At 42.4% G+C, this 12,386-nt stretch overlaps 1 protein-coding gene across 2 annotated transcripts in view; it reads right to left on the reverse strand.

Annotated features, from left to right (window-relative positions):
• Positions 1–103: 103 nt before the first annotated feature.
• SMAD9 (SMAD family member 9) overlaps positions 104–12,386 on the reverse strand; it is a 28,942-nt gene continuing 16,659 nt past the window's right edge. The window contains exons 2-7 of one of the 2 annotated variants that reach the window (XM_072134430.1): positions 9,047–9,551; positions 6,190–6,444; positions 5,981–6,085; positions 3,478–3,699; positions 3,111–3,367; positions 104–1,404 (exon numbers count right to left, since the gene is read on the reverse strand). In XM_072134430.1, the coding sequence (XP_071990531.1) occupies positions 1,261–1,404; positions 3,111–3,367; positions 3,478–3,699; positions 5,981–6,085; positions 6,190–6,444; positions 9,047–9,458 (1,395 nt within the window). In that variant the 5' untranslated portion in view covers positions 9,459–9,551 and the 3' untranslated portion in view covers positions 104–1,260. Of the gene's footprint in view, positions 1,405–3,110; positions 3,368–3,477; positions 3,700–5,980; positions 6,086–6,189; positions 6,445–9,046; positions 9,595–12,386 lie in introns of both variants that reach the window. The other variant, XM_072134429.1, reaches the window with a different exon arrangement.

A 12,386-nucleotide genomic window follows, 5' to 3' on the forward strand; every position in this document is an offset into this window, starting at 1 on the left:
TAGCGCAGCATAGGACATGACATCAGGTAACAGCTCATCCAAATTGAATCCACGAAAATGTCCAAATACGAAAAAAAAGAGTGAGGCCCTCCCCAGATCTTGCTGCAAAGTTTTATTTGTAGAGGCTACAGGATGGGGTACAGTGCTCGTCACAGGTGAGGGGCCGTAACAATGCGCTCTCTCAAGCCTTCGACAACCAAAGATTGTGACTATCTACACCCCCTCCAAAACATCTGGGCATGGCAGGGGCTATGCATGGTGGCTTGGGGTGTAACTGGCGTAGCATTGGTGGTATGGCGTCTGATGGATGTATCAGGAGGTTCGGGTTGGAGGCTCTGTATTATGCCCTAATAATTACCTTATGTTTCCCTAGAACCATGTCCGTATAATTATCTGGGCTCAGACCCACATGCAGATTATCCTCAATGCTGTGTCTTTGTAGTTATCTGGGCTCAGCGCTGTGTTCTCATACCTATTTAGGAGAAGCTGAAAATAATATGGATACAACTCCATGGGGCAGATGCAGCAAGCGCAGACGCCCCAAGCGCCACCACATGATGTTGCCTCTTGATATATCTCTGGCGATACGGGTGGCCTCACAGGGCAAATGATTGAGCCAAAACCCTTCAGTCCCCACCAGGTGTGGTAAAGACAATGGTTTGAGTTGATTTTTTTTTTTTTATTTGTTTTTCTTTATTTGTACAGTCATCCATTTGCCATAATGAATTACTCCGCCGTCTGATATCACGCATGGCAAGAGTAACAAACCAAATCATCTAAAGATGTCAACCATCTTCCAATGCAATGTATAGAATGCGACAGGAAATGCAAAACATTTTCAAATATTTTTTGGATTTTTTCTTTCCTCTTCTAATGAAATTCACAAGACACAAATATAAAAAAAAAAATAATTCTTGAAACCAGATCTGAGTGACGTCATCAACGGAGAACATATTTGTATAAAAAAATAAGAAAAAAAATCATTGAATGGTGTACCGTGTTTTAAGTGCATCAAGTCTGAATAGTTTCTGTAAGAGACAACCTAGAAATAAGTGAGATAGGGGTGAAGTGCTTCTTATCAGAACTACATCTGTAGACTATAGGGAACTCATACAACGTACATCAGCGCTTGTATCTTATATTACACAGAAAAAGCCACAGTACATGGACCGAAATATAGGTATTTACATTACAAATAATTCTTACAAAATGAAAGATACTCTTTAAGCCACTGCCTGCAATAGCGCTCGGATAAGTGTATTATGATACGGAGGAGATGGGATTATGGGGGGAGCCCATCTGAGTCAGGACCTTGTCCAGCCATTGCAATGGACCGTGGAGATGGATCTCAATCCAGCATGGAGTGCTAGTGACGTCTTGGCGGTGATACTCTGCTCCCCAACCCTAAGGAGTAAAGCAACAGAAGTTAGTCCAAGACATATACGACTCCCATACGGACGGCAAACCAAAACTCACAACTTGTATTCACTCACAATGTCCAAAGGGTGGAGACTGGAGATGAGTGGACCCGAACTTTAGGTTCGGCAGCTCTGCGTAACCCAGACATGTTGCAGAGCAGCCAATCAGGCAGTTTTATGCCCCTAGCAATTAGGCTTGGCTGTGATTGGCCAGATATATCATTTATGTGTGAGAATTTATCAACTACGCCATCAAAAGGGAGAGGATACGGGAACAGAGAGGTGGCGTAACTAGAAGCTGATGGGCCCCAGTGCTAAGACTGTGCCAGGGCCCCGACTATAATGTATGGTGTATAGTAATAGTCTTCTCATATGGGAAAGTGACATCATAAGGGCACCTTAAACCTCTTGGGCCCAGGTGCGACTGCAACCTCTCCCTCAAGTTACACCCCTGGAGGTTTCCCTGATCCGACAGAACTGGCAATTTTTTAGCAAAATACAAGGTTGTGAAATTTGTATTGTTAGCTGTGTGAACCTATCATTGGGTTTATAGGTCATAATCTGATGATGGTTTTCCTTTACTGGTAGATTATCAAATAACTCTACCCTTCCAAGCCAGTGTCCTACCAAGCGTATGTAGACTTTTGGTAGAGCAAAATCAACTCCCTCCCTCTAACCTCGCATTCCTAGCCTGACCTCTTTCTATGGCACAGCCTATTCAGTTATATTATTATATGTTTATAAAATAAAGATAAAAATGAAGAATCCATTTTAGATCAAAATCTCAAAATTACTACTGTGGTAATTTCACAACAGGAAAGTAAAGAAGGCAGGAATGCAAGGGATTCTGGGGCTTATAGTACACATCCTCAATTATGCCATCATAAGTAGTTATGGCTCAGCCCCCTCCCCCTTGGTCCATTAACACCCAAAATTGGTGCTGGCATGAGCACTGACGTTTTCCAGTGTCAGGAATGTAAGGTAATGAATAAGTATATTTGTCTAATACACTTACTTAACACTTACTAATAGGAAGTGACTGTGGTAATATAATAATAAAAATTCTTAATTTATATAGCGCACACAGATTACGCAGCGCTGCACAAAGCATGTCAAATTGGTCCCTGTCCCTATGGGGCTCACAATCTAAACAGCCTAACAGTATGTTTTTTTGGAGTGTGGGAGGAAACCAGAGTACCCGTAGGAAACCCACGCAAACTCTTTGCAAATGTTGACCTGAGTGGGATTCGAACCCAGGACCCCAGTGCTGCAAGGCAGAAGTGCTACTCACTCAGCCACCGTGCCGCCCATTATTCTTATATTACTTATCCATGACCTCCTTCCTTCTAAAATCAACTTATGCTAATGAGTAAAATTATGCTAATGAGTCCGAAGGGCTACTGGGGTGTTACCAGAGCTTCTGTATTCTGAAGATTCACAGGCTGTTACAATGTGCAGTTGTGGAGGGAAGGAGGAAGGTTGAGACAATGTAACAGCCTTTGAATCTGCAGCATGTAGGGACTCTGGTAACACCCCAGAGGCCCTTCGGGTTCATTAGAATACTTTTAAAAGTCGATTTAAGGAGGTAGAGGCCATGGATAACAAATACAGTCACGGTGCCTGGATCTATGAGTAAGTGTCCCTGGTTTATCATGATGGATTTTGATGGCGGATTTACTTAAATGTCCTTACCTTGACAAAGCTCATCCGTATAGTGCACATTTTGGTGAGCTCGTACACCACTTCAAACCCTTGGTTAACCGACTGAGAGAGCAGCTGAGCAAACAGCTGGTTATTGAATATCTTCAAGCTGCATCCGCTGGGTATCTTGCACACAGTTGCCGGGTGGAAGCCATGCTGGTAGTTACAGTTTCGGCTTTGTACAAATATGCTGCTGTCACTTAGACACTCTGCATAAACCTCGCCACCAACATAATACAGATGGACCCCTGAAAGTTAACAGAGGAGACAGTCAGCTGAGGGGGGGGTTCTATAATATAATGGGGAAAATTCTAAGAACTAGTTTCAGTAACCGGGTCCTACAAGCCTAGGCGGTTACCTTTGCCGATGTGCCGGCGGGTGTTTTCAATCGTTGAGTTCCGGTTGACATTGGATAGAAGTCCTAAACAAAACCTATTCTTGTTATTGGAGGGATCTGTGAACCCATCGATGAGAACACTGCGGGACGAAGCCTGGAATGTCTCCCCCACACGATTGTTCAGCTCGTAGTAAGCAACAGAACACCAGTGTAGTGGTTCTTCATAGCACACAGGACGGAAATCTGTGCAAGATTCAAAAATGGAAATGCATGTGAAGGGTGAAGCTGCCAGTGTTATGTCCATAGCTCTGCCTGCACTGTTACAGGTATATGTTCTGATCTGCAGTACCCGGATCAGCACAGTACCACATACAGTCTCCTCTGTTTTCACACCCATTGTTACATCATCATAAATCCTTTACCATGAAAAAATTCATTGCCACCTCTAGATTTTTCATTTCGACAATTGTTATTAACCTCTAAATGACCATATTCTTTCATGGCATTGTTAAGGAGGTATGGAGAGGGCTCTCAGGCACCAGAGGCAGGAGAGAACCAATTAAATGCCACAAGCAAATGCTGCCATCTTCGTCCGGATCCCCAGTGAGTGTGATCCATAGCTATGACAGCCAGGAGTCTATGATAGACTCCCAATCCTGTCATTTTGTAGGATCTGTAATGGCTTATATAAAATGCCCAAATACTGCAATACAGTAATAATGCAATAATGGTATGAGCGATTATACCCCTTAGATAAGCACCCTAGAAAATAGTCTAGAAAACTGTAAAATATAAAAGAAATCAAAATAAAATCCTAAAAAAATAAAATCAGAAATAAAAATAAACAAACATAAACATGTTAGTTATTGCCACATCCCAAAATGCCTAATCTATGAATATGATTATTCCCAACAGTGAACCCTGTAATGAAAAATAGGGGGACATTTACTTACCCGTCCCGTTGACGCCGCCGATCCGGAATGTCCAACGAGGATTCGGAGCTGCCGCGATTCACTTAGATTGTGCGTCCAATTTCCTGCATGTGTCGCTTCCCTGCTGAGGTCCGCCGAAGATAAAAAATTCTTCTTCCTGGTGCATGTGAGTGCTGATCTTGCGACACAATTTGATTTTTAAATTCCGCGGTTTGTCCGACGGCCATGCCCCCTGATTTGTGTCGCATGAAAGCCGGCGCCTATGCACCACAATCTGATCACGTGCGCCAAAAACCTGGGGCAATTCAGCAAAACGAAAAAATTCGAGTAACCCAACGGAAATGCGTCTGACGGACCCTTAGTCAATGTGCCCCATGTCCAAATGTCAAAACTGCCCCTTTTTCATCATTTTTAAACACATAAAAAAAAAACTAAAACCATCATGGAAATAATAGTAATTAAAATGTCCGTTTGTCCCTGAAAAAATGACACCTAACACAGTTCCATAAGACGTAAAGGATGAAAAGGTTATTTGTCCCAGAATGTTTTAAAACAAGTCCTTTTTTGTACAAAAGATTGAATTATTTTTAATGTAATAAAACCTATATAAATTTGGCATTGCTGTGAACGTACAGACCCAAAGAATAAATGGTTGGTGTCATTTGGAGCGCACAGTGAAATCATGAAAATCAGAGACCACATAAAATTAAGCAAATGTGTTTTTGTTACCAATTTCACTGCATTTGGAATTTTTTTCCATTTTCCCTCTACATGGCATGGAATATAAAATACTGACACTTGGAAGTACAATATGTTACGCAGAAAACAAGCCCTACACAGAAAAATAAAAACATTATGGACTTTTGAAGGTGAAGAGTGAAAAATGAAAACACAATAACTATAGTTCTCCCCGTCTCTCCATTCCAGTGGTGTGATCCATGATTTTAACCGTTTACAGCCAGGCGGACTACAAGTGTAGAGGATCCCGTTCAATGGCCTCAGTGGGCTCATAAGCAGAGAGAACAGGGGCCATGATGTTGGTACGGGGAACTGGAGCAGACTGGGTATACAGACTGTACCCTCCTTAAGAACACCCGGCTTACAGATGACCCCTAGTTACAAACGGACCTCTGGATGTTGGTAATTTACTGTACTTTAGCCCTAGGCTACAATAAACAGCTGTAACAGTTATCACAGGTGTCTGTAATGAAGCTTTAGTGTTATTCCTGATTCTTATGACAACCCAACATTTTTAAAATCCAATTGTCACAGAGACCAAAAAAATCTTGGCTGGGATTACAATGATAAAATATACCGTTCTGACTTACATACAAATTCAACTTAAGAACAAACCTACAGAGCCTATCCTGTATGTAACCCGGGGACTGCCTGTATTTCTTTCATTTCCCCTTTGCCCTGGCATACCTTTGAGCTTGGAAAATCCCTTTAGGAATATTATAAAGCACTTAGGAATACTGTGACCTGAATAAATACATTGAGCCTGTGACCTTACACATTAAATGCTAGTTTATATTCACTTATCTACACAACAGCAAACACCAGGTTAACTATTGTCACTTAGAAGTACCTACCTCTGTTTGTTATTGGTAAGACTAGTTGACAATCCGTTGAGTCCCCAGAGTTTCTGTTTTGGTTCCCATGAACCTCGGGCGGGTTGTACGGTGGTGGAGGGGTATCTGTGGGGTGCAAACAGATATTGTAAATTCAAAGTATGGTGAGACAGAAAGCAATGGCTCTGCTTATATATATATATATATATATATATGAATGTATAGATCACCTGTGATCTGGTAGGGGCTTCCTGGCTCAGAAGAACTTCTGGGGGAATCGGGGTAGCCTATAGTGTTTGGTGAGTGGTGGAAGATGTTGGGTGACGAAGGGAACGGAGTGCATAGTGGTTGCTGAAAGGACTCAGGGAAGGTCGCGTTGTGCGGCATCAGTGGTTCATTGTTCAGGGATGTATTTCGGAACTTGGCGAGAAGACTGAGGTCAGTGTTGAATTCACTATGCCTCGGAACCAGTACAGGAGGAAGAACTAAAAGTAAAGAAGAAGAATATTCATTATAGAGAAGTGGGTAACCCACGTCAGGACAGCAGAAGCACAACAAGTTCTGTATCATCAATCATCAACACCAAAACTTCTCAACTAGATGACAATGAAAGGATGGGAAAGGTCTGAAAGGCTCCATTGTAGAAGAAGGCCAATGTGTCTTTTTTTGTAAATTATGGGTTTTATAAGTAAAAAGTATAGTTGAATATAAAGAACCTTGTAGTAAATCCTATAAAAAAACTAATGTTTCCATAATTCAGCCTCTTATGAATAGCATATCTACATATGAGCTATAAACATAGAAGTCTATGGAGGAGAGAGAGAGAGGCTGCTGCCAGCTAGTGAATAACTTAATAGCTCGCTGTGAGATGTGGTAGGGAATTAGCTCAATAGATACAGAAGATTCAGAAGAGTTTGGGATCTAAGGACCTGCAGTTTGCATCTGTCTCTCGTATCAGCCCCCCCTTCTTCTACATAGACTTTTATCGTAACATTAAAGGGGTATTCATATTCAATTTAATTCATCTTCTATATATATACATTTTTTCAATTAGATAATATTAAAAATAATTTTATCTGTGTAAAGATAATTTCTCATAAATGTAGTCATATGGTCCTTTAGAAACAAAACTGTGTTCATGGATACGACCACCTCTGCTGGAGTGATTGCAGAAAGAAACAAAAATTTGGGGATATGAAATGTCCGTGCATGACCCACAGCGGTCCTGCGGTAATGAATGCTGAAGCAAGGAGGTCAGGCAGGGCTCAATAGGACATGTCTGGCCACTGCTGCCAGAGTGTGGAGGTGGTCGTATCCAAGCACAGCTGTCTTGTTTCTAACATGGATACATTTATTCAAAATAATCTTCACACAGGAACATCCAATTGAAGAAATGTTTACATATGGCAGATTAATTTAATTAAATGTGAATTCCCAAATGGGAATACACCTTCTAGTAATAAAGCAGCCTAATGAAAGCAGATACAAGCATTTTATTCGGCAATAAATATATTACAAAGTATATTCCCCTAAACCTGGGTCAAGGGAGATGGCCTTTACAGGCTTACAGGAGTCATAAAGGCCATGCATGCTCCCCCGAGAATTCTGGGTAAGTAATACGGAAATAAGTTTTTGAGAGTGGGAAAAGGAAAACTATGGCTGACGCATGCCTATGACCTTTTAACTAGCCAAACCAGTTCCCTATAGTCTACTAACCAAATGTAATGATGTTGAAACAGCACTGTCTACAGTCAGGAGTCTATTCCTTTAGATTTGGATATCATCCCACATTATGTCACTAGGCTTCCTGAAAGGCAGGCATTGATCTTTGGAAAGCAGTGGAGGAATAATTTTCCCACCCTGGAAAACATATTTGTATATTCCTACACCAGGATTATGTACATTACAAGAATTATTGTGAATCTTCACAGCTTCACAGGCTATTATAATGATCAGAGAAGGTCTCTCCTTCCCCTGCACTCCCCCGTCCCCCAGATTACACAGACATAAGGAGGAGGGAGAGAACAGGGCAAGGGAAGCCATGCAGGGGCGTAACTACAGTGGTCACCCCAGCATCTGACCTGACACACTAAAGAATGGAGTATGTGCGCCATTATACAGCATAATATGTATATAACAGTGCACATCCTCCACAGTACACAGCATGAATCGGCATCACAGATAAGAAAAGTCGGGAGAGAGGGGGTTGACAGCAGAATTATAGGACTAGGGATCTCTCATCTCTAATTCCTGCCGTGTACTTTCCCCATGGGGTCAGCAGCTACTGGGAGAGATCTGTGTAAGTGTATAAATGAATATATCACTGCATAAATGTATGAGCATAAGTGCATAAATGTGTGAGTATACAAATATGTATATATTCTGAGAGGTGGGGGGGACTGCTATGAGTCTCTGCCACTCCTGATACGCCCTTGGAGAAAGGTTTTGCTCATTGTAACAGCCTGTGAATCTGCAGCATTAAGGGGCTCTGCTAAGGCTTCCATCTCATCAATGTCAAGAGATTCTGTTCTGCAGATTCCATCAAAAAAGTCATACAAGCATTACCTACCAAAATATATGTCACTATGGTGAAACCCTATTCATACAATTATAGTCAATGGGGTTCACCAGAATTTGGTATTGTCTACCTACGGGTGCACCAGCAATGAGGTGAGTTGAGCCTCTTGCTTCAGGCAGCACTACTTGCAGCAAGATGGGGGAGGCTACAAATCAGAACTTGACATATAAAATAGTGTCTCCTCACACCAGATGTCAGCATGGATGAGAGTCACTACATGGAGAACCCACTTACTAGAAAATAACCTGGATGGGGTGGAGCGGGCGCCATTCTATAGCTCGCCTCAGGTAGTAGAAAGTTCAGGTTTGCACATGTGTTTACCATATTATGCAAACATTCATGTTGGGTTTTAGTTTTCTTAATTTGAACAAAAATCGTTTTACTGAAAAAAACATTATTCTCTATAATTTGAGCTTGATCTACCAATGAATATGGAAGAACCTCATCGCGGAGCTTGGATCATGTTTAAAGAATGGACAAAATTACAAAAAAATATAATATTTTTTTACCTGGAGTTTCCACTCTGCGGTAATGGTACGGATTTATGCATACATCCTTCTGTTTTGATCCAAAAGGAAACTCGCAGCATTCAAGTGGTTTTAATTCATGATGTGACTGAAGATCGGGCCACCTCCAGACGCGGCAGTAGATGACATGTGGAAGACCCTTGCGATGTGACACCTGCAGCCTCCCGTCCAGTGAACGCGGGATAGTGATACATTTACTTGGCTGTCCTGGTGAACTCAGTGCCTTCTCAAGTTCCTCCATCGCACCCTTCTTCTTCTTCAGCTTCTTCACGAGTGAATCCACTGCTTTTTCTGCCCATTTTTCCTCCTCATCTCCTTGCTTCCAGCCGAGCAGTCGCTTAACAGCAGGGCTAGTGAAGGAGAACAAGGAACTGATCGGGGTGCTGGAGTGCATATGAGAGGACAATGTCTATCAACACCTCCTGAAACTATAGATGATGGTGATTCCCACAACTTCTTCTAAGATTAGTCTTTTCCTCTGTAGACACTTAATGAAAAAAATACATTCACTTAGAGGTATGTCCACAAACCTACAAAATAAAGGTGGTCATAGATATTAGATGAATCTCAGATATTAGATGAATCTCAGATAAACAACAAAATTGAGTTGGGACTTGTTGTTTGTCTAATGTGGTACCCCGACTCTCTACTAATGGATTTCAACATTCCCATAAATCTCTTCTCAAAGGTGATAAGTTTAAGAGATGACAGCCCACTGCTTATACATGAACACCTGGGCAAGTCTAGCGTGCCCTTGTGTGAGGTTGGAAGGAACAGCCAAATGACCACCCTTAGAAATGCAAAAATGTACCCCTAGTCTAGGGTCAGCTCCAGGTTTCAAAAGGCCCCTGGGGACAGAGCCTCAGTAGGCCCCTTTGCAGTGAACTCACGTGGTTGCATTAAAACTTCAAAAACTAAAACAGTTTCCTGTTCCCTAAAATATTTCCTAGTTTATCATATCGAACAGCCCCCTCATGGTTATTTTATTTACAGCCCCTCATGTTTTTTTTTATATAAGACCCCTGACACCCTATGGATTTATTAGATACAGCCCCCCTTACCCCCATGCATTGCTTATGTACAGCCTTATATGGGCCCCCCAGAAGCTCTGGGCCCTGGCACTTTTTCATGTCCAGGGCTGGCGTTTCCCAAGCCAATAAGCCAGATCTAGTCGACTAGTAAACTAGTAAAACCTAGACTAATAGATTCATTTTTTTTTTATTTTATAGTCTATCCATTAGTAAAAATATAATTGCCTCCCCAGAGGGGATATAACTAGCTAACAAACGGTATATTGTAAAGTTGCACCTGCTAGGTCTACACTACAAGACGACTTATCTGTGTCCTCGCTGACTACACGGACACTGACTGGTAACATTAGATGGCTACTTTCAGCGTCTGCCCTGAATAAGAGCTCGTGATCAGCACTGTCACCAGATGACTGAGCAATGTCCACGCTGAAAATAATTCTTTGTGCCTATTTGGAACCCACTCCGCCAATTATTTTTGGACAACTAAGTCTGCAAAATCTAAAAGGGGACCAGCAACTTTTTCTTTCTCAGACCAGATATGTAGTGGGTAAGGGGTACATAGGAGCTGCAATGGCAAGAGCCCCCGTGTTATATACTGGAGAGTGGACTCACTAGCTGGTTTGCCGTAAATGTGCTGTTCATGTGCTATGTGCAGTTTGCCTGTGGAGTGTGCAGAGGGTGCTAGATTGATGAATTGTGGCGCGCGGTTTTAATTAATCTGGCTCCCCGTGCACTGCTTGGGACATGTGCACAATTTTTTTGTGTTGCAGAATGGTGGCGCAGTCAGTAATAAATTCGGCGCAAACTCCAACTAAGCAGTAACACGCCCCCCTAGGGGCACATTGGGGGTCATTTACTAAGGGCCCGATTCGCGTTTTCCCGACGTGTTACCCGAATATTTCCGAAAAACCGCCGCATTTAAAAAAAAATTTGTGTCGCGAAAATTTCACTCACCTTCATCCTGGATAGGCCGGTGTATTTCGAGGCATTCCAGCGGACTTCAGCGCAGCAGCGCCACCTGGTGGACGTCGGAGGAACTGCTTTGATGAATCCCAGCCGGACCCGAATCCAGCGCAGAGAACGCGCCGCTGGATCGCGAACGGACCGGGTAAGTAAATCTGCCCCATTCTCTTCTGTTTTGTAGGACATAGTGCAGCCGCAACACAAAACTGGTGCAGATAAATACACGTGCAAGCAGTTTGCATGTAAAGAAAACTGGCGCGTTACATGTGGGCCATTGGGTTTTAGCTAATGGGCACTCTAGCTGCAACTGTAGCGGTGCACACAATTCCAAGGGGTTTTCTGGGATTTTGATACTGCTGACAGATGCTTAGTTAAAGGGTTTGTCCTCTATCAGCAAAAAAATCATATATAAAGTTATACAATTTTCCAAAATACTTAGTGTATCAATTCCACATCTTTTTTTAGATCTCTGCTTGCTGTCATTCTATAGGAATGCATAGAAATCTGTCCCTGGTCATGTGATGTAACACAGATACACAGCTCGTTATATCAGAGAGTAATCGGTGCTGTGTGTTATAAAGAGCTGTGCACCTGTGTAACATCACATGACCAGGGATATAACGAGCCGTGCACCTGTGTGACATCACATGTGTGGCACTGTACCGCCGCCATGCCGCCATTGCAGTCTATGGGGACGCATATGCGGCCACATGTACGTCCCCGCAGACGACCATGTGAATGAACCCTTAGGGATATCAAGGGCCGTGCGCCTGTGTGACATCACATGACAAGGGACCAGTTTTACAGTTTTATCCACAGGAAGTAAACAATGAAACTTCCCATAGAAGGACAGCAAGCAGAGATCTAGAAAACCGAGAGGAATGGATATAAAAAGTATACTGAAAAATTGTATAACTTTTCATTGCACCAATAATATCGATTATTTGCTGAAAGTGGGCCACCCATTTTAGTTCGGATGGGATCCGGCACTCGGCACCCTAAACAATGAGCTGGAAGTGCACCAAGATAGTAGCTGTGTATGGCTTGTGCTCAGCCTCATGGCCTCCCCTGATTTCATATTTATGACCTATATACAATTCGGTATGGAAGAAAACAAGTACAAACAGTCCCCGGGTTACGTACAAGATAGGTTCTTTAGGTTTGTTCTTAAGTTGAATTTGTATGTAAGTCGGAACTGTATAGTTTAGCATTGTAACCCCAGTAAAAAATGTTTTGGGTCTCTGTTGCAATTGGATGATCATGTGAACCAGGATTAACAATAAAGGTAAAGACATCTTTGATAACTGTTATAACTGTTTATTGTACCC

The sequence above is a fragment of the Engystomops pustulosus genome, chromosome 2 (assembly GCF_040894005.1).
Source record: "Engystomops pustulosus chromosome 2, aEngPut4.maternal, whole genome shotgun sequence".
Lineage (NCBI taxonomy): Eukaryota > Metazoa > Chordata > Amphibia > Anura > Leptodactylidae > Engystomops > Engystomops pustulosus.